This window comes from Leiobunum rupestre, chromosome 8 (assembly GCF_980474605.1).
Source record: "Leiobunum rupestre chromosome 8, qqLeiRupe1.1.hap1, whole genome shotgun sequence".
Taxonomy (NCBI): Eukaryota; Metazoa; Arthropoda; class Arachnida; order Opiliones; family Sclerosomatidae; genus Leiobunum; species Leiobunum rupestre.
Genome location: NC_143391.1, coordinates 46,055,275 through 46,078,053, shown reverse-complemented (window position 1 = coordinate 46,078,053; position 22,779 = coordinate 46,055,275). Strand labels below are relative to the sequence as shown.

Sequence of the window (22,779 nt, the reverse complement as noted above, 5' to 3'; positions counted from 1 at the left end):
CTCCCCCTGGTCTACGACATTGGCTTCAGTGGCGGATACAATTGGGAGGCGCACGCCCCCCCCCCCCTTGACGCTTAAGCTTTGCATGTGACTTGATGCTTTGTAATTACACCTAGAGACCTGCGCCGATCTGTTATGGGTCGGCGGCGGCGTTTGACCTAAAATATACCGGCGGCGGCGGCTTACGCCGGCGTTTAGGCCTACGGCGGCGGCGTCTTCAGCGTGGCCAAAATGACCGGCGGCGGCGGCGTACGCCGGCGTTTGGATAAATTTTAGAGCTATTTCTTATAGCGAAAGTTTAAAAAACACGCGAACAGAAGGGCAAGGGCAAACACCAACTCGTACTAGTCCTTCCATGGACTAATTAATGTACTACGCATAGGGACGCCCCGTTCCCGAATATTTGCTTCGGGAGATTGTTAAATGTGCGCTCTGGCGGCGGAGTGAGGAACTAACTAACTAATGATAACGAGGGAAGAAGGAAAATGGGTGAGGGGAGCGAAAATACAAATGTAGCTCAGCAGCTGGAAAACACGTGGGACTGGCTCAATTTGTATTCAAGGCGTATTCAAGGATGGTTCAATGTCAACCACCTGGGTCTACCTTAACTATACTACACCCTTCTCGACACCCTTCTTAATACTAACATTCTTGGACCCCCTTTGACGAATTTCTGGCTACGCCACTGACACTCTGAGCCTTCCAATCAGAAATATATCCGAGTTACGATTAAAATCATTTTGCTGCCGAAGGTTATCATCGCACGGTGAACATGCATATTGCTATTTTGATATGTTATTTTCTATTTAGATATAATTCAAGGTATTATGCTGTGATTTTATAAACGTATTGGTCGTCTAAAATGCAGTATATCAAATGCTTCATTTATTGAATTTCAAGTAAAAAATTATTATCAGTCTCGAATTGCCCATAGAGGTAACCTGCCCGATGGCGTTTATCCCATGGACCGTTCATGAAGTAGGCCTCCGTAAACATGGTATCGTATAGTTTTTAAAGCTGGGACCCTTAGTCTCCTCTCCTAGCAACCAAAAAATATTAGACATAGTCCGCCACTGATTATTATAATGCAATTTTAGAAAACATATTGATAAACCCAGCAACATTTAAATTTAAATATAATTAAAATGTGGATAAGCCTTGGTTATATTAGGGACTCTCTATATAGCCAAGATAGCAATGCTGGAATCTATTGACGCTAACAAGTGAAAATGCTATTACTCTGCGTCGACCGAATTCCGAAAACCAAAATTTGACGTTCGACGTCGTGTAACTCGTGTTCAAATGTCGTTATTTTCGCGTAAATGAAAACCAAGCTTAATATACCAAAAAAGTGTATAAAGAATAAAAGGAAACGGCGGTGCGCCGTTCTTTGTATCGGCGGCGGCGGCGGCCTGCGCCGATTTTCGAACAATCGGCGGCGGCGCGATCGGCGCGTTCAAAGTTCAAAATTATCGGCGGCGGCGGCGTTTAGCGGCAGCGCAAGCCTCTAATTACACCCATAGCTCAAGATGTCTTTTAGCACCCCCCCCCCTTGAGTTTTATCTGTATCAATACATTTTCTTTGAAATTGGTGATCTTGTCCTGGAGAATGATTCGAATGCAATTCGTGTCAAGGATATTGATCTTGAAAGGTTACAAGATATTATCGTGCCTGACTTGGAGAGGTTGATGGAGTCTCCACTCAACAATGAGGTTGAGGTCGAGGCATGCGCGGTGGAGATTAATAATCTCATTATTGAGCGTTCGAAAGAATGTTCAAGGTTGCGTAAGAATAAGGGGCACAAGTCCACTCCCTGGTGGACGAGCGAACTCAGTGAGAAGAGGAAGGAGTTACGAACGCTCAGGAGGAGGTTCCAAAGAACCAGGGACCATGCAGCCCGGGAGGCGCTAAAGGTCGAGTACCGTCGTGAGTCAAAAAGCTATAAAGCACTTATAGCAGACTCAAAGCTTAAGTCCTGGCAGGATTTCTGCACAAGGGTTTCAAGGGAGGATCCTTTCTCCCTACCCTATAAGTTGGCCACAAAGAAGGTCAAGTGTAAGAATGCATTAAATTGCATCAAGAAACCGAATGGTTCTTTGACCTCAGGTATTGAGGAGACGTGGTCTACTCTGATGGATACTCTTTTTAAAGAGGACTCCTTGGATGATGATGAGGAGGTTCATACGACAATAAGGGAGTCATTGCACGAAGACTTCATGAGTCAGAATGATGAGCCATTTACGAGTGATGAGGTCTTGGAGACTATCAACTCTTTTAAGAAGGGCAAGGCTCCTGGTGAGGATGGTATCACCATCGAGCTTTTCAAGATATTTTTCTTAGCTTGCCCAGCGTTGTTTGTCAGGCTTTTCAACACTTGCCTCAGTATAGGATACTTCCCAAAACTTTGGAAGGTTGCTAAGTTATTTTTTCTTTATAAAGAAGGCAGAGACAGGCAGGACGCTAAGGCCTACAGGCCAATCTCGCTTCTTCCGGTGGTAGGGAAGGTGCTTGATAAGCTGTTGTCAAGAAGGTTGTATTACTTTCTCCACAGCAACAAATTGCTTAGCGATAAGCAATTTCGGTTTAGACATAGTCGATCCACGACTCACTGTCTAACCAATATGGTGAACCAAATCAGGGATAACAAAGCAAATAATTGTCACACCAGTCTGATATCTCTAGATATCGAGGGTGCTTTTGACAATGTGTGGATTCCAGGAATCCTACACGGTTTAAGGAACTTTAAGTGTGCGAAGAACATATATGAGACATATGTTAACTATCTGAAGGATAGAGTTGCAGTGGTGAGGGCAGGTAGTACCTGTGTACGGAGAGTACTGACCCGCGGCTGCCCTCAGGGTTCATGCAGTGGACCTCTGCTATTCAATGTGTTTATGGATAGCGCACTGAGGATTGAGTATCCAGAGGATTCTCTAATCCAAGCCTTCGCAGATGACTTGCAGTCATTATTTTGGGGCTCTCGAAACAACGGGTAAGGTGATCGTGGATAAATTGACTAAGTGGAGCCAAGTCTATAAGCTGAGTTTTTCCATTAAAAAGTCGGCGGCTATCCCCTTCGCCGCAAAATCCATAATGAAAAGGCTCCCAATCTATAAGATGGGAGCCGTCAACATTGCAAATGTTGACAAGTTGAAAGTTGTCGGTGTCACCATCGACCGCAAGCTTTCCTTTCTTCCTCATCTCGAGGAAGTAAGTGTCCGGGTGACGAAGCTGGTGCAAAGCATTGCTTGTTTTGCAAAGGTTGAGTGGGGCCTCGACCATAAAGCGTTAAGGACTATCTACAATGGGTGTATTGTGAGAGTAGTGGCTTACGCTTGCGGTGCTTGGTGGAAGAGCACGCAAAATAGTGTGATGGTGAGGAAGTTGAGCTCAATTCAGAGAATTGCGGCCCTTCGTATTACTTGTGCTTACCGGACTGTCTCGAGCGATGCGCTGCGGATCCTTGCTGGTATTGAACCGTTAGACCTGGTGGTGAGTCAGGAAGCTGCTGTGTTCAGGTCCTTTTCTTTTAGAGAAGACAGTAAGCACTGTGGGGTGGAGTTACGTGGTGGTAACTACCTATACCCAGGCGACCCATGGGAGGACCACCCAGCGGTCAGTAGCAGTATAAACATCACAGAGCAACTACCCAATGGCAATGGGATAGAGGTGTTTACTGACGGTTCGTTGTCCGGTCGGGGTGCCGGAGTGGCATTTGCTGTGTACAGAGATGGTGTGGAAGTGTACAATGAGGTCACTCGAATTAATGGTAAGGTGGATGCGTTTTCTCTTGAGCTGTTAGCAATACATGAGGGTATTTGCTGGTTAAGGACGCATGGTCAACGTCCTGGTGATGGTGCAACGGTTTTTACAGATTGTCTTTTTGCTATTAACGCATTAAGCAATCATAAAAACAATCATGGTCTATGCCATGATATCCGTAAATTGTTAAAACGGATGGAGACTCAAGTCAACTTTACTTGGATAAAGTCGCACACTGGGTGTGCAGGGAATGAAAGGGCTGACTTTCTTGAGTAACCCCTGTAATGCTTTGGCGGTGCACGGGGTATATAAATACAACAATCTGATGTATCCGCCACTGGCTGACATGTGTTTCACGAAAGCAAAATACACCGCGTAGAAGACTGAGAAAACATTGCCAGACGAGAGCTCATCCGTGAAAAGGGAGTTACTTACATGCACGCTATGGCGTTCGAGTCCAGTTCCACTCTATCGTAGCTGAAGCACTCAAACTCGACTGTCGATTCTTCTTTGACACCGTCGCCAATATATGGAACTTTGTCTATAAGGAAATAAATATCACTGTAGAAATATGATACTTCTTTTTAAAATTGCATTCAAATGTCGCTTCAAAATCATCAACCTGACTAGAGGTCGGCGTTTGAATAAGAAATTATACGATTGTTTATATTTATCCATAACCGAGAATAATTCAGAAATATTCGATAAAAATGATTAATTTTGCATGTTAAATCGTTGTTTAATCGTATAATTTATTCGTATAAAACAAATAATACTAATTTTAATGATTAATTGAAATTTTTGTGGTTAATTTATTTGTTCCGCCGACCTCTAAGCCTGACTATACTAAATACGATTCATTGATACTATAAATAAGATATTTTCCAAGTACTTAGGTGTGCTGTATCGTACTATTGATTGATACTATTAATCAGGTATTTTCCAAGTACTTATGTTTTTCTGTATCGTACTATTGTTTGATACTATAAATTAGATATTTTTCAAGTACTTAGGTTTTGCTGTATCGTACTATTGATTGATACTATAAATTAGATATTTTTCTAGTACTTAGGTTTTGCTGTATCGTACTATTGATTGATTTTATAAATAAGATATTTCCAAGTACTTAGGTTTTTCTGTATCGTTCTATTGATTGATACTATAAATTAGATATTTTCCAAGTACTTAGTTTTCCCTGTATCGTACTATTGATTGATACTTTTAATAAGATATTTTCCAAGTACTTAGGTTTTTCTGTATCGTACTATTGTTTGATACTATTAATCAGATATTTTCCAAGTACTTAGGTTTTGTTGTATCTTTGGAAGTGTAATTTGAGCTGGTCCAGCTTATTTTGAAATGTCTCAGAATAATTTATAAAATTCAGAAGTTTTAAATACTGTTTTGAGAATGTTTCAAAAGTTTGATTTTCATTTTTAAGCCTCGGAAATCGTCTAATTCCATTGAAAATTATAGGGTTACGTGCTTTAATAGCTGTATATTTATATTAATAAAATTAATTTGTGTTAATATCATTTATGAATTTACAAATAAAATTCTTGATAGCGCTGATCTGGTGTCCAAGGTTTGTCGCGTTGCACGTTGACGGAACGCATAATCCAACTTCGAACGTGAAATTCTGCCCGAAGTAAACCTGGAAATAGCAAAATTTGCAACATTACTGAATGCACATTAATTTATTTTATTAGGGAATTATAGCGAAGGTGGGATATGAGAAAATTTATAATGGCGTAGATTATATTAGTTAAAATTAAATTATGTCTATACCACGCTACAACAAAATAAATTCAGACTTTCGGCAGGCTTTTACTGTTAATTGGACCCTGCGTTCATGACAATAATTATTTTTATAAAAGGGTGTCTAGGGGTATTTAGTAATAAAACGGATTTGAAGGTTGCCAAGTAATATTTAATTTTTAAGCTAATTGTTAACTTCATCAATTTGCCAAATAAAAATACTAACTACATTCATGAAAATACTACACGCTGTCATTAAATCTAACTTGAAACTATTGGCATTTAATACCTAACCCGGCACTCCTAACATTCCTATAAATTCGACTATCAGATCACAGAGTTTAGCTTCTTTTTGCAATCAATTTAACGCGTCACTGAACAAACGCCAAAAACTAAATCCACGCCAAGCGATAGACTCAGGGCCTCCAACAGCCAACTGTTCAGCTTATTTAGGTCGTAATTTTTAGATATCAGATTATCCGTTCGTCAGATAAGGTTTATCTTTTACATTCCTTCAGTTAGAAATCTGATCTATCAAGAGTAGCCAATCTGAACTGAGCTGCTATAAAGTAAAAACTTCATGGTTTAAAATTCATATTTATTGAAAAATTAGAAAGCGTTCGGTTTCGAGACCCCTTGACAAGCCAGTGACTCGGTTAATATCAACCGTATTTGATTACCTAAACAGTTATCTGAGTTATCCATTTTGAAATGGTCGCCAGACGGTAATAATCAGCTAGGCTAATACCCAAGGCACCATCTGAGGCCTAAGTCATCGAGCGACTTTTAAAGCCATTAATTCAGGTGGCCGGGTTACAATGCGTAGGAGGGTGGTGGGAAGCCCTTCTTGCCACGCCTAAAGCTCCCTACACTAACTATTACCGTTAACCTCAACAAGTTTTTACGGAAGGGTAAACCGAAGCTCGGGGGAAAACCCCTTAAACCAGTGGTGAGAGAACTTGCGGAAATTAATTATTTTAACCTAGTTTCCCTAGGAAATATATGGTTAAAAGGAACCACAAAATACGACGAAATCGGTCTACCGTTGGAATTTCTGGCTATTTTATTTATTTTAATTTAGTTTTTCACTCGAATATCTATTTGGTCTGAGTTTCGCGTCTTTTTTTTTCGCTCGAAGACCTATCGATACGAGCTATTTGTAAGTTTTTAAACTCCTAAAAAAATTGTCTAGGGTGTAGCTTTTTTATCCCTTTTCCAAATGGAATATTCTTTTTATTCGCGTATTTTATCATCCTTTGCAATGCAGTCCAGAAGTGGGTCCCCTTAACTTAAATTAGTCAGTCCGGTGATAGATTTAGAAAAATACCTGCTCTCCCCAAGTGCAACACAGTCAGAATGACCAGGTATAAGTGACACCCCATAGCTCAATCGGAAATTAAACTAGCCGAAAAATAATCTTACCGTCCAAAATAATACCAAATTTTATGGGTAATTTTTCAAAAATAGAGTGGATTTTATAAAAGCGATAATTTTCCTTCCAATAATTACTAAACATCAACAATAACAAACTAAAACAAATTTAATATTTGTATTTAGCAAAATTGCAGTCTGCGATGCGTTTATCGCATCGATTTCATTCCACTTTCCCTCCGTTTTACGATAATAATTAATGTAAACCGATAGGACTCGCTTCCTGCCTCCCCAAAGCCGCCCCCCCTTAGATACTACAGTTTTTACTTTCCTGCATAGCTTAAATCTTTCCAGGATTCCTTAGTCGAAAGGTTTCCGAAAATTTTTACACTCATTTAATCCCGCGGATCTAGAGAAAAAACTACTCACCGAATAAGGTTTTTTAATTATTTATCTGAGTATTTATGTGGTTAATAAATCAAAATTCCACATAAATACTCAGAGAAAAAAACAAAAATCTTATATTTTAATTGAGAATGTTGCTTTGTAAAGTAAGTTTCGCGTAATAATTTTAATATCTGTTCCTTGATAACAGTACTATTGATAGTTAATGGGGAGGAGGAGTGGTTAGCACTTTCGCCTCGCAGCGTAAGGATCCAGGTTCGATCTCAACTTGTGGCACTGGGTGAAATCTCGGAACCAATCCTTCTGCCTAAAGTTTGCAAGCTCTCTCCCCATTGGTTATAGGGGTTTTCCCCGAGATCTTCGGTTTCCCCTTCCCATTAAAACCTGCTGAGGTTAACGGTAATAGTGAGTGTAGGAAGCTGTTGGCTCGCGTGGCATTCAGGGCTTGCCACCACCCTCCTACGCATTGTAACTCGGCCACCTGAATTAATGGCTTTAAAAGTCACTAGATGACTTGGGCTTAAGGTGGTGCATTGGGTATTATTAGCCTAGCTGATTATTATTATTATTATGTTGCTTTGTAAAGTATCTGTCCCTTGATAGCAGTACTATTTAAAAGAATAAACACCGTTTTTTCCAGTTCAAAGAACTGATTTTTGAATAATGGTTATTGCCTAGACTTCTGAGAAGCCGCTATTTAGTGGAAACTACCAAAACCAACCCCAAATTCGCCTCCCGCCCAAGCAACAATTTGCTATTCGTACTCTCTCTCTATCTCTCCCCACCATGTACTCACAAAGCATTTCTCTCTACCCTTCGCCAACTACCCGCTCAGTGTTCCCCATGTTGTGCGCATTTTTGGGGTCCATTTTGGATTTATGGGAAAAAGGTAATTTTTTTTCAAAAACGTTTATTTTGTGGGAATTTTCATGTCTACGGGTATTTATCCTATATATATATATATATATATATATATATATATATATATATATATATATATATTTTAAATTTGACTATCAATCCAAAGCTCAAAATTATCTAGAGTAGTGTATTTTCGCGAATCTTGGGATTTTATAAATTATACAAAGGAGGCGTCTCCTAATACTACTAACAATCAATGCATAGGCCTAACAACCAAAATGTTTAAAAAAAATTAAAATTATGGCATGCTTTCCGTTGAGTTTTCGTTGGGGCGTGGCTAAATAGGGTTGTGGGAATTCGTGAGAAATTTACTATCCAGCAATGGGAATTTCGACTTTTGAACATTGGCAACACTGTATTCACACCCGTTCTCTCTGTCGATTGCCCCCCTCCCCCGGTCCAATGTTCCTAACTTCCTCTCTCTCTCTCTCCCTTGTGCTCGTTTAGTGCGGCGCCGTGTTAGATTGAGCTCCGTTTGTCATTGGAATTTTGGTGATTCAAGCATTGTTCAAGAAGTCGTGCGGTACCGAATTTTGTTATATTCGGCGGCGTGAACGTTTCAGATTGCGACAGCGACCTTCTTTCTCAAGATCTGACCATTTGTTCTTTGCAGGATAGGACTTTTTTACCGTTTTGGGGACTCAAGTCCTTAGACAAATTTTTAGGCTTAGCGCCTTTTTGAAAAGTTTTTATTTTAGCACGCGCGCAAAATAAAAAGTTTCAAATCTCGTGCTGACGGCTTCCAAGACTTTCTCCGTGGAGGCTTTTTCGACTCTTTAGAAGGCTGCCTTCTCCGCTCACGGTATTCGACTGCAAGTCTTTAAAGGCCGAGAGAATCTATTTTCTCGTGAGCCAATTTTGACCAGCGCCAAACTGAACTTATCTTGAGGAGTGACAGCGTGGACAGGTTGACCAACGGCTCAGACTGATTTTGAATAGAATATCGATAATGAGCATCAAGTTAGTTGTCAGAGCTGTCAAACAAGTTGTCAGGCCTATCAAGCAAGTTGTCAGGCCTATCAAGCAAGTTGTCAGAGCTGTCAAACAAGTTGCCAGGCCTATCAAGCAAGTTGTCAGAGCTGTCAAACAAGTTGTCAGGCCTATCAAGCAAGTTGTCACTTGGCAAAAAAAAAAATAAATACAGGATGACAGGGGTCCTTAAAAACGGAGAAGATAAAACAATTTACGGCCCCGTTACTTTATAAAATGAACTATTGTTCCTTTTTACTAGTCTCCTCGGAGTGGTTTTATAATCACCGCGTCTGTCTGTGGGTCTGGGCTGCGAATGCGTACGCATTTTCGGGGCAAAATGCAGGGCCGTTTCAACCTTTCCGCAGGCCTTAGGCAAAATCCTCTCATTTACCGTCTATTATATGGAATCGTAGGCCCTAATGTCTCCTACAATTTTCGTAGGCCCTAGGCTCTTTGCCTAGTCTGCCTTATGGATAAGGCGGCCCTGGCAAAATGTAATCACCGCGTTCGCAGTTTCTTGGAATTAGGGAAAAGCTTTTTCCAAAAGTGCCCTCTTTTGGTCATTGGGTGTTGTATAATAATTTATCAATTTGCGTTAGTATCGGGCGTGAATTGAACCCGGGCGCTCCTGCAAGACAGGTGAGCGCTCTACCACTTGTTTTATTTGAAAGCCTAATGAACACATGTAACTCACGTTATTGGCTATTGTCACTTTCATCAAACAGTATCTGGTCTCAATGGTTTTCGAAAATATTTCTGATGTTGGAATTTCCACGTCAAGGCACTGTTCGTAGCCTCCTGGCCAAAATACATTCCCAAGTAAAATCCCACTTGTCGGTTTTCCAATTGAATCTAAAACTAAAAACGAAGTACTACCATAAATGAACCATAAATATAAATGTCCGTGACACCTTGTTCCATTATAACTTGATTTTTATTTTTTTAAGTAATTGTAAATTGTGTATGGCCTCTTTTATGTATTTTTATTTATTTTTTGAAAACGCTACAATTCTCCAAGGTTGATTTTCTCAATATTTTGTTTTTCAAGTTATCATTAACTGATAGTATTAATCATTAATGGTCGATTTTTTTCCAAAGAACTTTAGAATTAATATTTTTTTTCTACATAAAATAAACCTCTATGATTTGAAATTTATTTTTTGCGCTTTACATTTCTGAACATTTTTATACAGTCAACTAACGAATATCATTACTAGAGAATTTTAATTGAAATGTCAACATCAGATCATTTGATGGTTGTCTGTAAACTGGTAAGTGCTTAAAAACTTCCCAGAATATGTCCCGATAGTTTAAAATTTCATATTCTGTTCCAAAAATTCGAGTTTCTCAATAGCACTTTTGGTCAAAAAAAAAAAGACACTTATGTAATTTTAAAAATTGAACTTTTATCCATTCGTTACAAAATACTTCGTAGTTCAGTGTTTGAAAGTGTCTTACAATTTACTTAAGAAACTCAACTGCGTATTCTTTCTATACTAAAATATAACCCTACCTAAGATCACCATGATTTTAGTTAGCCAATAAATCAGACAACTGATCCGTTAGTTAATCATAATTTAAATAATACCGATATGCATCCAATTCAGTTTCCATAAAATATTTTTGATCTAATCCAGCCTTTTGAACCCCAAACGTGCGAAACCGTTCTGTAGAACGGTATACTCTTGAAATTTATGAATAATTGTTGTTCTTTGGAGGAGTTCGTTGTTACACACAAAAATAGTATTCATAATTTTTCTCACAACGAAAAAAGACGCTGAAAATTGTTTGCCAAAAATGAATTCATTTAAGTAGAATGTAGGGGAGCAGCCAATCAGCTTAGCCCTGTTCCTTAAATTATCACCGTTTTCTTAGAAACGAGTCCAGAATTGACGTACACTCTTAAAAGCAGGTTTTTTTTGGTCCATATTTAACACCTGAATAGCTTTATAAAAAATGTTATTCTACACCGTTAATAACCTTTTTATTTTATTAAATTTATTTTACTCTGTTTTCGGTGTTTTTGTCCTCCGTTTTTTCGTTATCAGACCATTTGTGGAATTAAACCCCTCCCTTCAGGTCCTTACTTACTCCCTTAAGGGTACTAAACGAAATTTAGTTTGTGATATTACACTACTCCCATAAGCGTTCTACAATACTCCCTTTAAAGAGTTAAACTATTCCAATTATTATAACCGTTATTATATTAATGATAACAATTATTATTATATTAATAATTATTATATTTATAAGTATAATAATAATTATTATTATATTAATAAGTATAATTATTATTATAAATATTATTATAAATATTATAATAAATATTATTATAAATATTATTATAATTATTATAATTATATTAATTTTATTATAATTATTATTTTAATCCAAATTCAATTTAATTCAAAATCGGAGACCATAAATGTAAAGATACTTCAAAATTATGACGTTTTTTAAAAAAAACGTGGTCCCGAATCCATATTTATAAAAGGTGACTCAATAAACGGGGAAAATATTTCTCTATGGTAGAATCACGTCGACAAGGCCACCCTACGTCTTAGGAGAAGAGTTACCTTCAAGCATCCACGGCTCGAATATTGACTGTTTGAAATTTTGCACGTCTCTTTCGCATTGGTCGGACGGTTTTTTCCTGAAAAGATTGCGAAAAAAACTGTGGTCCACCGTGTCCGAATGTTGGCCAGGAAAAAAGGATCCATTCAGGCCCTTCGATGGGTTGCTGCTTTTCACCGAGTCCTTCATAAGAGCGTCGAAAATGTTTCGAAGTATACTTTCGAAGTTGACTTTTGGCATTTGTTTGTCTGGCTGTTCCGCATTGGCGACTGACTGCTTAACTAGGAAAAATAGTACGAAAGATACAAGTCCTAACTTGATATTTCGACGAGGCGATGTTCCAATTCTTCTCCTTGTTGAGATTAATTTCAAGCGATGCATGACTAAAAAAGTTAAACAACTGTTAGTTTCTGGTCATTCGCGTTGCAAAACGTGCATTGGCTTAATTTAACGCTTAACAGGAGTGTTTTGAAAATTAGAGGTGGCTTTTGTGGGTGCAGTATTTTAATTTCAAATAACCGTTTCACCCTCCGCCAAATCTGCACTTTGGTATAGTATGATGGGAGTCTCCCCCTATAGTGTACGCTGGGAGATATTTAGATGAATGTAAACATGAAATTCCTTGATAAACCATAAAACATCCTACTTGGTAATAGAAAACACTACATAATCACAATACATTTTAACGGGCTTGAAAACTAATAGCGGTCTGGCCTTGAGAATCAATGCGAATGACAATCAACAAAAAACCAGAATAAGATAAGATTAGAATGAAATCAGATATACTAAATGTCTCGGATTTTAAATTCCTTTCGTACTCTCTAACGCGCTTAGTGTTTAAGGTCCCTGATAAAATACAATCATTTCCGCGTAGAAATACGTACTTCGAGGTTCGAAATTGACTAACGTTTTGACATCAACAAGTTCAGGTAGGATATGCTTTATTGGCGTTGTACGCGCGAACACTCTTGGTTATTCAACTCGACGCGATGTACGGGTTACTCTAGCATCACTATCGTCCATCTACAGCAGCAGCTGCGAATATCCTACAAAGCGGACAAAGCCATTATCCACGCGCTTCACTTTATGAGACCGGAAAATGCTTAATTTTGGTGTAATTCGTTAAACTCTAAATACAATAACCGTTGTTTTAGCTCAAAGGTAATTATTATCACGAAATTGTGTTAAAAGGCACTTTAGATAAATTATCTAACGTTTAAATTAGAAGTGGCTCTTTACCCAATGCGGAACATCCTGTTTGGTGACGTACTCCGACGTAGTCTGTTAAAATTCCATATTTTTATTTAAAAAATTCGACCCGAATTAAAAGTATCTCCTCCCCTTCCGTAATTCGTGATACCATATAAGACCAATCATATTCTATAACATTTAAAGCTTTTTCCCCGAAATTTAAACGATTTGGTGACTCTTGAACTCATCTGCAAATATTTCTGCTCTGTATATCAATTTTCGATTTCAATTGTTTATTTTAGAATTTAAAGTCGATTACTAGAACCTTAAAAAAGTATTGTTTTCATTTTAGCTACACTCATTCAGCCGGGATGAAATAGCTTGCCAAGAGAACTATACAGAGTTTGAACTGTCGTTTTAAAACTTCTAGACAAATATCTATTTGTTTGCAGCAGAATGATTTTTCCCTGCACTTTTTGGGAAAGAAAAAGGTGGATATAGAGGATATTATGGAATTTTAAAGGATACTAAATTTCTCAATCAGGTAACTAGCTGAATTTTCGGTTTCCGTTTTTGCTATTTTGTTGTAACTGGATAAGCTTATAAACTTCAGAAGATAAAAATTCAGCAGAAAGATTCTTTTTTGGTAAGAAACTTTAAATTGCTATATAAAACTTAGAAATAACATTGATGTGAAACCCTTTAATTTTCAATTATAGTAGAAAAGAGTTTTCCAAAATTCTCCATTTTAATAATTACTTTACCTTTGTCATTTGCTGCATTTATTTGTTGCTAAAGGTGGGTTGTTTTTTAGCATTGTTAATGAACGGTTTTTGTTAAGCGACCTTACCTTATAAAGGGTTCTAAGCTTTTAATTTCTACAACAACGAACGTGCTTCATTATCAACAGTCAAGATCCAGATATATCCTTTCATAAAAAGACGATTAAATCGAAGTTCCTAAGGAAATTAAATCGACGCCTTAAGTAATTAACATTATGATTAGAAAAAGCTATTTAACCACATATCTTCCTTCACGTTATACACTTGTATAACCTTGAACAGAAATAAAGTCTAGTTTCGATACCGGTCTTTGAATAATGGACACCCAACGCCTATGGAATCATTTTTATGAAGGTATCGGAAAAAGGGACTTTTTTCTGTATGTGGTTGGTAAGAAGACTGAATTTTTGGTACTAATTAATAGAATGTTGTAACTAATTATTTGCTACTAAAGTTTTGAATGCAATAAGTGTGTTTGCGTACTGGCTTTTCGGGATAATTTTCTGTTATTTTGATCTGACTGGAAAACCGAAGTTTTTACAGAAATTTAAAATCCAGCAAAATGTCACATATCCAGTAAGATTTTTTTTACAATTCTTAGCAAAGCAAAAATTATTTCGATTATATTATACTGAAGTTTTAATTAGATTTCGTATTTACCTATTTGCAATCCGCCTCTAATTTCAAAAGGCCGAAACCATCGTTTTTTCTAAGTTTTTCCCTTTCGTAGCCCTAAATTAAAAACCAGATTAAATGGCTTAAGCCTTTTCTATTCAAAGCAATAACCGTTGTTCATGAAATCTTTGGCACTCGTTTGAATTGATCACATCGTGCGATGGATGAGCATTTTGTTAACCCATGCATGTACGCCCGTAGTTTGGTAATTTTTGAATGAAAGCAAAGTAGTGAATATTCTTCAATGATTCCTTGGAACGAATTCGCTTTGGGGTTCCGTAGATAACAGTAAAAATAAAAATATAATCGGGTTAAAAAATTCCCTGCGTGACTCCCAGAAGAAAAACCATACCGCTAAGCCTTCCCTCGCCTACCTTTTCTCCTGGCTAGGAAAATATTCAAACCGGTTCGGGAATCATGAAACAGAGGTTATAGCTGCTGCCATATATAAACTTAATACAATCTTAGTGAAACTTAATTGAAACCATGACGAATTCCCACATATATAGGGTGCTTCCGATACGTATCCTTGAGTGCTTCGTTTTGAATGGGCAAAAGTTCGTAAATGAGCTTTAAGAAGTATGGTGAGTCAGACAATGAGCACAACCTATTTCAAAGTATTGATACTGTTCCAAATAAAGTTAAAATTAGATTTTGGTCTGATATTCGTCACAAATGTTTTTAATTATTAATATTAAAGTTACAAAGACATTTCTTAGTTCACAATTTAACAGGAATTGTTTAAAAAGACCACCCTTTGCTATAATACAAGCGTGAGCCCATCATATACTGATTCACGATCTCGTTCCTAAATACGAGACGTGTTATATGTTATTTCGGTCAAGGAAATGATTTAGAAGCTCAAAGATGGTAGCAGGAACAGTTTCCACAAAGATAGCTTCTGGATCGATGCACGTTCGAGGCTGTAGATAGAAACCCAAGAGAGAGCAAATAAGTATAACCAGCTTACACTCGTGAAAGAGCGTGAGCGGTAACATAAGACGAAAAGAAACAGATACTTACGATTAAGTTACCACTCAATCTTTCATTCAATTTACTTAATTATTTAATCACAATATGTACTGACATTTTTTTAAGATTATCCCGGTAAAAGTACAACACAAATTCGGTGTTAATCCCGTTATTGTCTGACGAATTCTACTTGGACACTATTTTCACACATTCCATCTTAAAAAGTTCAAGCTTTAATCGAAGCTGACTTTCCTCGGCAAATTGACTTTCGTCAGTGGTATATGAATTGAGTAGGCGTTGACCTACAGTTATCCAGTATTTTTATAAAATTAAATCTTTCCCTCGACGGAATATTTAATTTACATAACAATCAACAGTGGAGTCAAAGTAACCCTCATGCAACAAGTGTTAGGTCTTACCAACAGCAGTTTAGCCGAAACGTCTGGTGTGCTTTGTTGGAGATCATTTGATTTTATCTTATTTTCTACTACCCAGGCTATATGGTGATGAAAACTTAGATTTTCTGCAAAATCCATATCCCTAGTTACTCCAAGACCTGTCGTTATACACCAGATGGCGCATGTGGGTTTTGTACAACAAACATCCAGCTCATTTTAATCATGAAGGTAGAGTTAATCTGGATGCAACGTTTCCTTTGAGTTGGCTAGGTCGACGCGGAGCAGTTGAGTGGGCAGCCCGATCTCCAGATTTAAACCTACGCGATATTTTTCGAGGGGCTATCTGAAGGATTTACTGTCATTTACTGTTGAGGACTTGCGGCAACCCATAAATGTGGTTGAATAATTTACGGGCATTTTTGCCTTGTTCGTATTATTCGTGGAAAAATTAAAAAATAAATTCGATTTTTATACAATAAAATCTTTAATTTTGGGTGCACGTCGAAACATGTGTTGAAAATAAATATAAAAGTCGAATTTCTTTTCTAATTTTTTCGAACAGAAGTGTGATACTTTTCGTAACACACCGGGAACGTGAATCATTTCTACGACCGGCTCACGCTTGTATTAGATCCAGAGGTGGTCATTTTGAACAATTCTTGTTAAAATGTGAATTTAAAAAATGCCTCTGTATCTTTAATTTCAATAATTAGAAACATTTGTATCGAATATCTGACCAAAATCTAATTTTAACTTTATTTGGAACAATATCAATGCATTAAAAAAGGCTATATTCATTGTCGGATTTATCTTACTTCTTAAAGCTCATTAATGGACTTTTGTCACTATTTATTATCTAGATTCACCGATAAAAACCGCTGATGATTATATATATACAATTTGGCTCAAGTAAGAACATCGTTCACCAGTTTTAAGGCGATGTACCGGTTTTTTTGGTAGTCCTTTTTGGAACACTAAAACTCTGAAACCAATCATATTTATTAGACATTTTTACTAATTAAGACCCTAAGAACACGCCATAGAGTTAACGACAAACTATCGGAAATACCCTGTATAGTTCAATTATAGATACTTGGTTAGAGGGGTTTGGTACACGAATGGGCTGTTGTATATTAAATCATAAACAATTATTAAAAAAGGGTTTTATGTCCACTTAAAACCAGTGGTCGGTGATTTTATTAAATTAAAGGTTATTTAAAAAAATTCATATTAATTATTCTTGATTTTTCATCTATTAGCTAAAGTAATTTCGAGGTGGACGGTATATAAATTTTTCAAGAGTCCCCAATTGTTTATTAATATATAAAATTGACAATATTAGTCCACCATCTACTTTACTCTATTCATGAATGTATCCAAGCATAAGGAAGGACCAATGAAAATCACTTTATTTGAATCATTTCTCGCCAGTTAAATCTTTTATTATATATCTCATAAAAAGCTTAATTTGTTTATATGCAATCCCTATTAAACTTTAAAACTGGTTATTTTAAAGTAAATTTATAATGTGCAACGAAGGTTCGCAGAGAGGACACATGGGAAACAACAAGACAAGTATTTATCAACCAATTCCTCGTCTCTCTTCCATTTTCTGTCGTCGGCTTTTATGGATTCCCTTTAAGAGGATACGATTGGTCCATTCTGCCGACACTGAACGTCGCACTCTGGCAATTGGCTTTTATGGTTCTCGTAGAAGAAATTGGCTTCTATTATTTGCACAGGTAAATTATTACTATATTTAAACTAAAAATCTAAAATCAATGGGAAGCCGTCAGACCAGTTCCGTATTAAAGCATGGTCACAAGAGACAGTCCTCATTCCCAAGGGGGTTCCGCAGGGGCCCAAAGAGAGTTTTATTTGAAACGACAGGAGATAAGATTTAACGTTGCAGAACTGTATTCAGCTCAGATGAGGGGCCACTAGCTTCTGCTGTTCGGATTAGAATATTAAAAACAAATTTTCTTCTGTTTTATAGCTTAATAATCACATACTCCGCTTTACCACCAAAATTTTAATATTATTCGATCAATAAAAGCGATCTGGTAGATTTTCTGGCGAAAATTTAAAAACTATGTCTAGTTAAAGTTACTGTTGATGTTCCCACAATTAAATCCATTGCCTAGAAAGCCAACCAAATTATAAATTTTACCCGAGTTGTCTAAAAAAAGACGGTTCTAGTTTTTTTTCTATCTGATTGTCGAAAAAATTATAATTAACATTATATTATTACACTATAAGCTCAATTTGTTAGAAGTTTCTAATAATAACATTTTGATTGTTACATTCAAATTTCTTTCAGGCTTTTTCATCACCGAATTTTCTATTCATTACACAAAACCCATCACAAGTACACGTCTCCCATAGCCATAGGTGCTATCTATTGCCACCCTGTGGAACACCTCATAGTTAACATAGGACCTGTCTATATTGGACCACTAATTCTTAGTTCCCATATCACGGTGATTTGGATTTGGATGTTCATTGTCATCTTCACAACAATGAGGTCACATTCGGGCTACCACATACCTCTCTTTCCATCACCAGAATTTCACGATACTCATCACTTAACGTAAATACATATTTGAAATCTATGTCTAAACAGAGAAACGTCAAAGCGGCCGTAAAACCATTCATTGAACTTTTCAATTACATTTTTAGGCCAATACCCGTGAAACCCAATTTATCTTAAATTCTTGAAGTTTAAAAATAAAAAAGTCCAACCATTAGTTAACTTTATCAGCACTGTTTTCCCAACCGTTTCTCTGATAATAGTGGCCTAATCTAAACCGATGAAATGATCACCTTAGATAAGATATTAGATTTTCTGCATTAGATAGTTCCAGCTCAATGAATATAGTATATAAATAAAATGCAGATAAATGAAACCTAAGACTATCTGAATTCATTGTGAAACGATAGACAGATGAATTATAGCGCATGAGTTCAGATTGGTTACTTGGGATAAAGTATAAACAAGACGTACGACAGTCAGAATCCTTCTAATGAGTTAAGTTTGTTTGAGCTATTCACAGCAACCTGCAACGCTGGTATCACAACCAAAATATATCCACGGTCACACATATAAACATATTTACACTTATTTGTTACTTTTGCTCATATTAGAACGGCCTCCGATAATTCGCACACTTATTTGTTACTTCAGGTCACACGTTGTAAGCATCGCGTATTACTCCAATAAGTGTCACACTTATTTGTTACTTCAGGTCATACGTTGTAAGCATCGCGTATTACTCCGATAAGTGTCACACTTATTTGTTACTTTGGGTCATATTAGAACGGCCTTGGAAAATGCCAGAGATAAATTCGCGTAAAGTCTCTATAAGCACACGTATTTCCAATGTTGGAAGTTGATGGGGGTACTTATACGCTGTCCAAAAACCTTACTAAGAATTAAAATTAAGCAACTAAATTGCAATTTTAGGATATATGGAAACCACAGATATTAAAAAATATAACTTTCATGAAAATCGGACTTAAATTAAGGAACGTAATGTCGACTTTCAGGCGGAAATATAAAACCACGAACATTGGGGTCCCGTAAATAACCCCGAAAACTATACTTAAATTTAATATTTACTGGTATAACCGAAGTTGTAGTTCAAATGAATCTTAACCTATCAAATAATATTTTTTTTAACGTTACCGGACTTAATTTTTAACAAAATATCAACCACACAAAGCCAAACTACCGAAAACGGTAAATTGGGCAAATGCACAACTTTTTGGGCTTCGATTTGAAAACTTTATGAAAGGCTATCAATGTCGATCCATGTACATTCGAACGAGATATCATTGACTCTTCTAGCCCTAACCGTTGAAGAGGTATGCGCGACACGGCGACATCGGCATCGGCATCGGCTACACTGTACGTGAGACTAATACACACAAATCCTTAGGATTGTGTGTAAAAACGGTTAAAAATCAGATTGCTGAGTGAGGGAATATTAAAGGCTAACCTGATCGGACTAACTGATTATTCAGTTGTATGAAAATTACGACCTTAAGAATCTGATCAGTTAGACATTGGATGAACTAACGACGCTTATCTCAGCATCTATAAGCCAGAGCATCCACTTCTTTCTTATTATTAAAATAACGTCGCTTTTAAGCTGCGACAATGTCAAGCACAACTCGCCAACGTTGCAACACTTGCAGGTCATAATATAGCTAATTATTTTACTTTAAATAGTAGGATAAAATGATTCTACGGAACGCGGATTACGATTATGCTTTGGAAGGGAACCAAAGTTAGTTAATTATGTACATCAAAAATGTATTTATGTACCAAGGACTAGGCCTACTTTTTTATTTGAATGATTAATTATGTGGAAGTAGAATCGTTCCGTAATCACCGTGGAGTCACTCCCTAATCGCCCTGGAGTCACTCCGTAATCGCCCTGAAGTCACTCCGTAATCACCCTAAAGTCACTCCGTAATCGCCCTGTAGTTCATATTTGTTTCCTAAATCGAAAATTCGACCACGATGCTCGCGAATCGTCTCCTACATAGTCATTCTCCCGACAGTTGAAACAAATACATTCTTAATTACATACTGTTCTCTAAATTGAGTCTAAGTCCTAGTCTCCGAACAATATTTTACTGACAATATTTCTCATCGATGACCATACAAGCTTTTGCTTATGTAGAGGTTCTATATTATTTTGCTAAATGAAATGTAGTTAAATTTGAATTATTGGAAAAAATAATGAATAATAAATAATTAATAATTAAATATAACCAAGGCATTGTGAAAATTTAAACACTTTTAAACGTTTCTTAACACTTAATCGTTATATTATAAATTGAGTCCTACACGTATTTTAACTCGTATTTAGCGCCCTCAATGCTAACATGACAGTAATAAAGGGTGTTCAGATTGAGGACTTTCTCGATCGGAAACTGGCTCTTACGCAATCGTTACCTCTTATAAAAATGCTTTTTATATTATTCTAATAAGTAATACCATGTTTGCTATTGACTTTGTTACGCGTCAAAACGTCACCATTTTTATCAAAAAACTAGAGGCAACACTATACTACGGAAGTTTGTTAGTAAGCAGTATTATTATTTAATTTGCACTTATTTACGGCAATTAATTATCAGCTAGCATCACCTCGTTCAGCAACTATAATTATTAACTTTGCACTTATTTTTAAATGTCTATCGCAAATGTTTTTAAATTAACCAAAGTGTAACAACTCAGTTTTGAAATCTGAGGGACAGTGTAAAACTTGTACTTAAAAATATTGATTGAGATTGGAATATACTCCTCTCTTGTTAGTTGCCTAAGCTATATACTAGAAATGAACTACACTTGCTACACAATACAATACAAACTAATAATCTCTCAACAAGTAGAATGTTTTTAAAATCACAACCTGAATTATGACTATGGTCAGAATAGTGAGTAATAATGGCCGCAATGGCGTTTCCCATGTTTTGGAGCCAATCGAAGTCAATACTGATGAATAGTTCAGTCTTAAACAGTTCTATCATACGTTTCAATTTCTATTGGAAACTTAATTTATTGGTATCATTAGTTATTTAAAACATTTTCTTCACAGGTTCAACAAAAACTACGGTGTTATTGGGGTGTTGGACTGGCTTCACGGAACCTATAAAAATCAATCGAAACAAATATGAAGAATATTGATGATGCATATTATAGTTAAAGTAATTTTAAGGACATTTCCTTTAATTTTGTACAAATAAATAGCTTACATCAAGAAGAATAGCATTGATCTGTCGTCGATTGATATTCGAACTATAATTAAAATTACTAAGGATAAATTTAAAATATTTCTATTCTACTAAAGTTTATATATGCAATTTGTTAAAATATTTTCCTTTGCCTAATGCTAAAGATATTAAAATTTGATGTAAGTTGTGTGAAAGGTAAAAATGTTTATCTTAACCCAGTAAACACATGGCTACGTGTAACATAAAATATGGGGCTTATTGAATTAAGCCGCAACACTAAATATTTTTAGCTTCGTTAGCTATACAGGGTGTCCACCAAAATGAACCAGGGCGAATATCTCAAAATCTGTTTTAGTTACAATTTAGAAATTTTCAAGTCGTATACAAGATAGGGCGAAACCTACTGCGAAAATGCCGATGACATTGAACCATGTCTTCAAGGTCATCGAAAAATTAACTCGAGAACCGTAAGTGTTACAAAGTTGGTTCCAATTAGAAAAGTGTTCCCTCGTTACTTTCTAAGTACCGATAGCTTTGACCTGATTGGATTTGACCAATAGGAAGCCGAGAAATGCTAGATGAAAAACAAGAAGATCGTTAAGTTGGTAACGTATCGAAACCGAAGTTCGGGAGCTGATAACTCTAAAGATACTCGTGTTAGAGTACTGAAATTTGACCTTGAAGACGTGGTTTAAGGTGTGAAAACATTATCTCGCGATCCATTGGGTTTAGAAACTAGGTTTCAATAGGAAATTTGCTAATCACCACTTTCTCGTCAAAGTAGTTTTGAACCATGTCTTCATGGTTTCGAGTTATGTGCGTTTTCTTTCAATTTTCATTTTATCGACCTTTGTGATTTTGAAAAACAGTTCCTCGTTTCCCTATTGGTCAAATTCGATCGAATCAAAGCTAATTAGAACTACAATGTGACAGTGGCGTAGACGGGGGGCACAGGGGGCACATGCCCCCCCGAAACTTATGGTCGTACGTACAAATATTTTTATTTTTTTATTTTTTTTCAATGTTGTGCCCCCCCCCCCCCCCCCCGAAACCAAATCCTGGCTACGCTACTGCAATGTGACGTGGAACACTTTTCTAATTGGAATTAACTTTCTAACACTTAGGGTTCTCGCGTTAGTTTTGGATGACCTTGAAGACATGGTTCAAGGTCATTGAAATTTTTAAACTAAAGACCCTCATTCTTGATGAGGACGTGTAGCAAATTTCAGTACTCTAACACGAGTATCTTAAGAGT

General features: G+C 36.7%; 1 protein-coding gene across 3 annotated transcripts; it reads left to right on the top strand.

Annotated features, from left to right (window-relative positions):
- The first annotated feature begins 12,598 nt into the window (after positions 1 to 12,598).
- On the top strand, positions 12,599 to 21,671 carry LOC149933515 (fatty acid hydroxylase domain-containing protein 2-like). 3 transcript variants are annotated; one of them, XM_090155511.1, is made up of 8 exons: positions 12,599 to 12,693; positions 13,308 to 13,499; positions 13,866 to 13,940; positions 14,020 to 14,127; positions 14,192 to 14,313; positions 17,322 to 17,524; positions 18,103 to 18,372; positions 21,389 to 21,671. In XM_090155511.1, exons 4-8 carry the CDS (start codon positions 14,055 to 14,057, stop codon positions 21,465 to 21,467), a joined length of 747 nt encoding a protein of 248 aa, XP_090011637.1. In that variant the 5' UTR covers positions 12,599 to 12,693; positions 13,308 to 13,499; positions 13,866 to 13,940; positions 14,020 to 14,054; the 3' UTR covers positions 21,468 to 21,671. The 3 variants fall into 3 exon arrangements, with proteins under 3 accessions (XP_090011637.1, XP_090011638.1, XP_090011639.1); XM_090155512.1 differs by lacking the exon at positions 12,599 to 12,693 and adding an exon at positions 12,779 to 12,925; XM_090155513.1 differs by lacking the exons at positions 12,599 to 12,693; positions 13,308 to 13,499 and adding an exon at positions 13,681 to 13,753 and having other exon boundaries at positions 13,815 to 13,940.
- Positions 21,672 to 22,779: the final 1,108 nt, after the last annotated feature.

Coding starts and splice junctions, on each gene's coding strand:
- LOC149933515 (XM_090155511.1), top strand. CDS start 14,055: ATGGACACCCAACGCCTATGGAATCATTTTTATGAAGGTATCGGAAAA. Junction 14,128..14,191: donor CTTTTTTCTGTATGTGGTTG/GTAAGAAGACTG, acceptor TTGCTACTAAAG/TTTTGAATGCAATAAGTGTG. Junction 14,314..17,321: donor AGCAAAATGTCACATATCCA/GTAAGATTTTTT, acceptor TGTGCAACGAAG/GTTCGCAGAGAGGACACATG.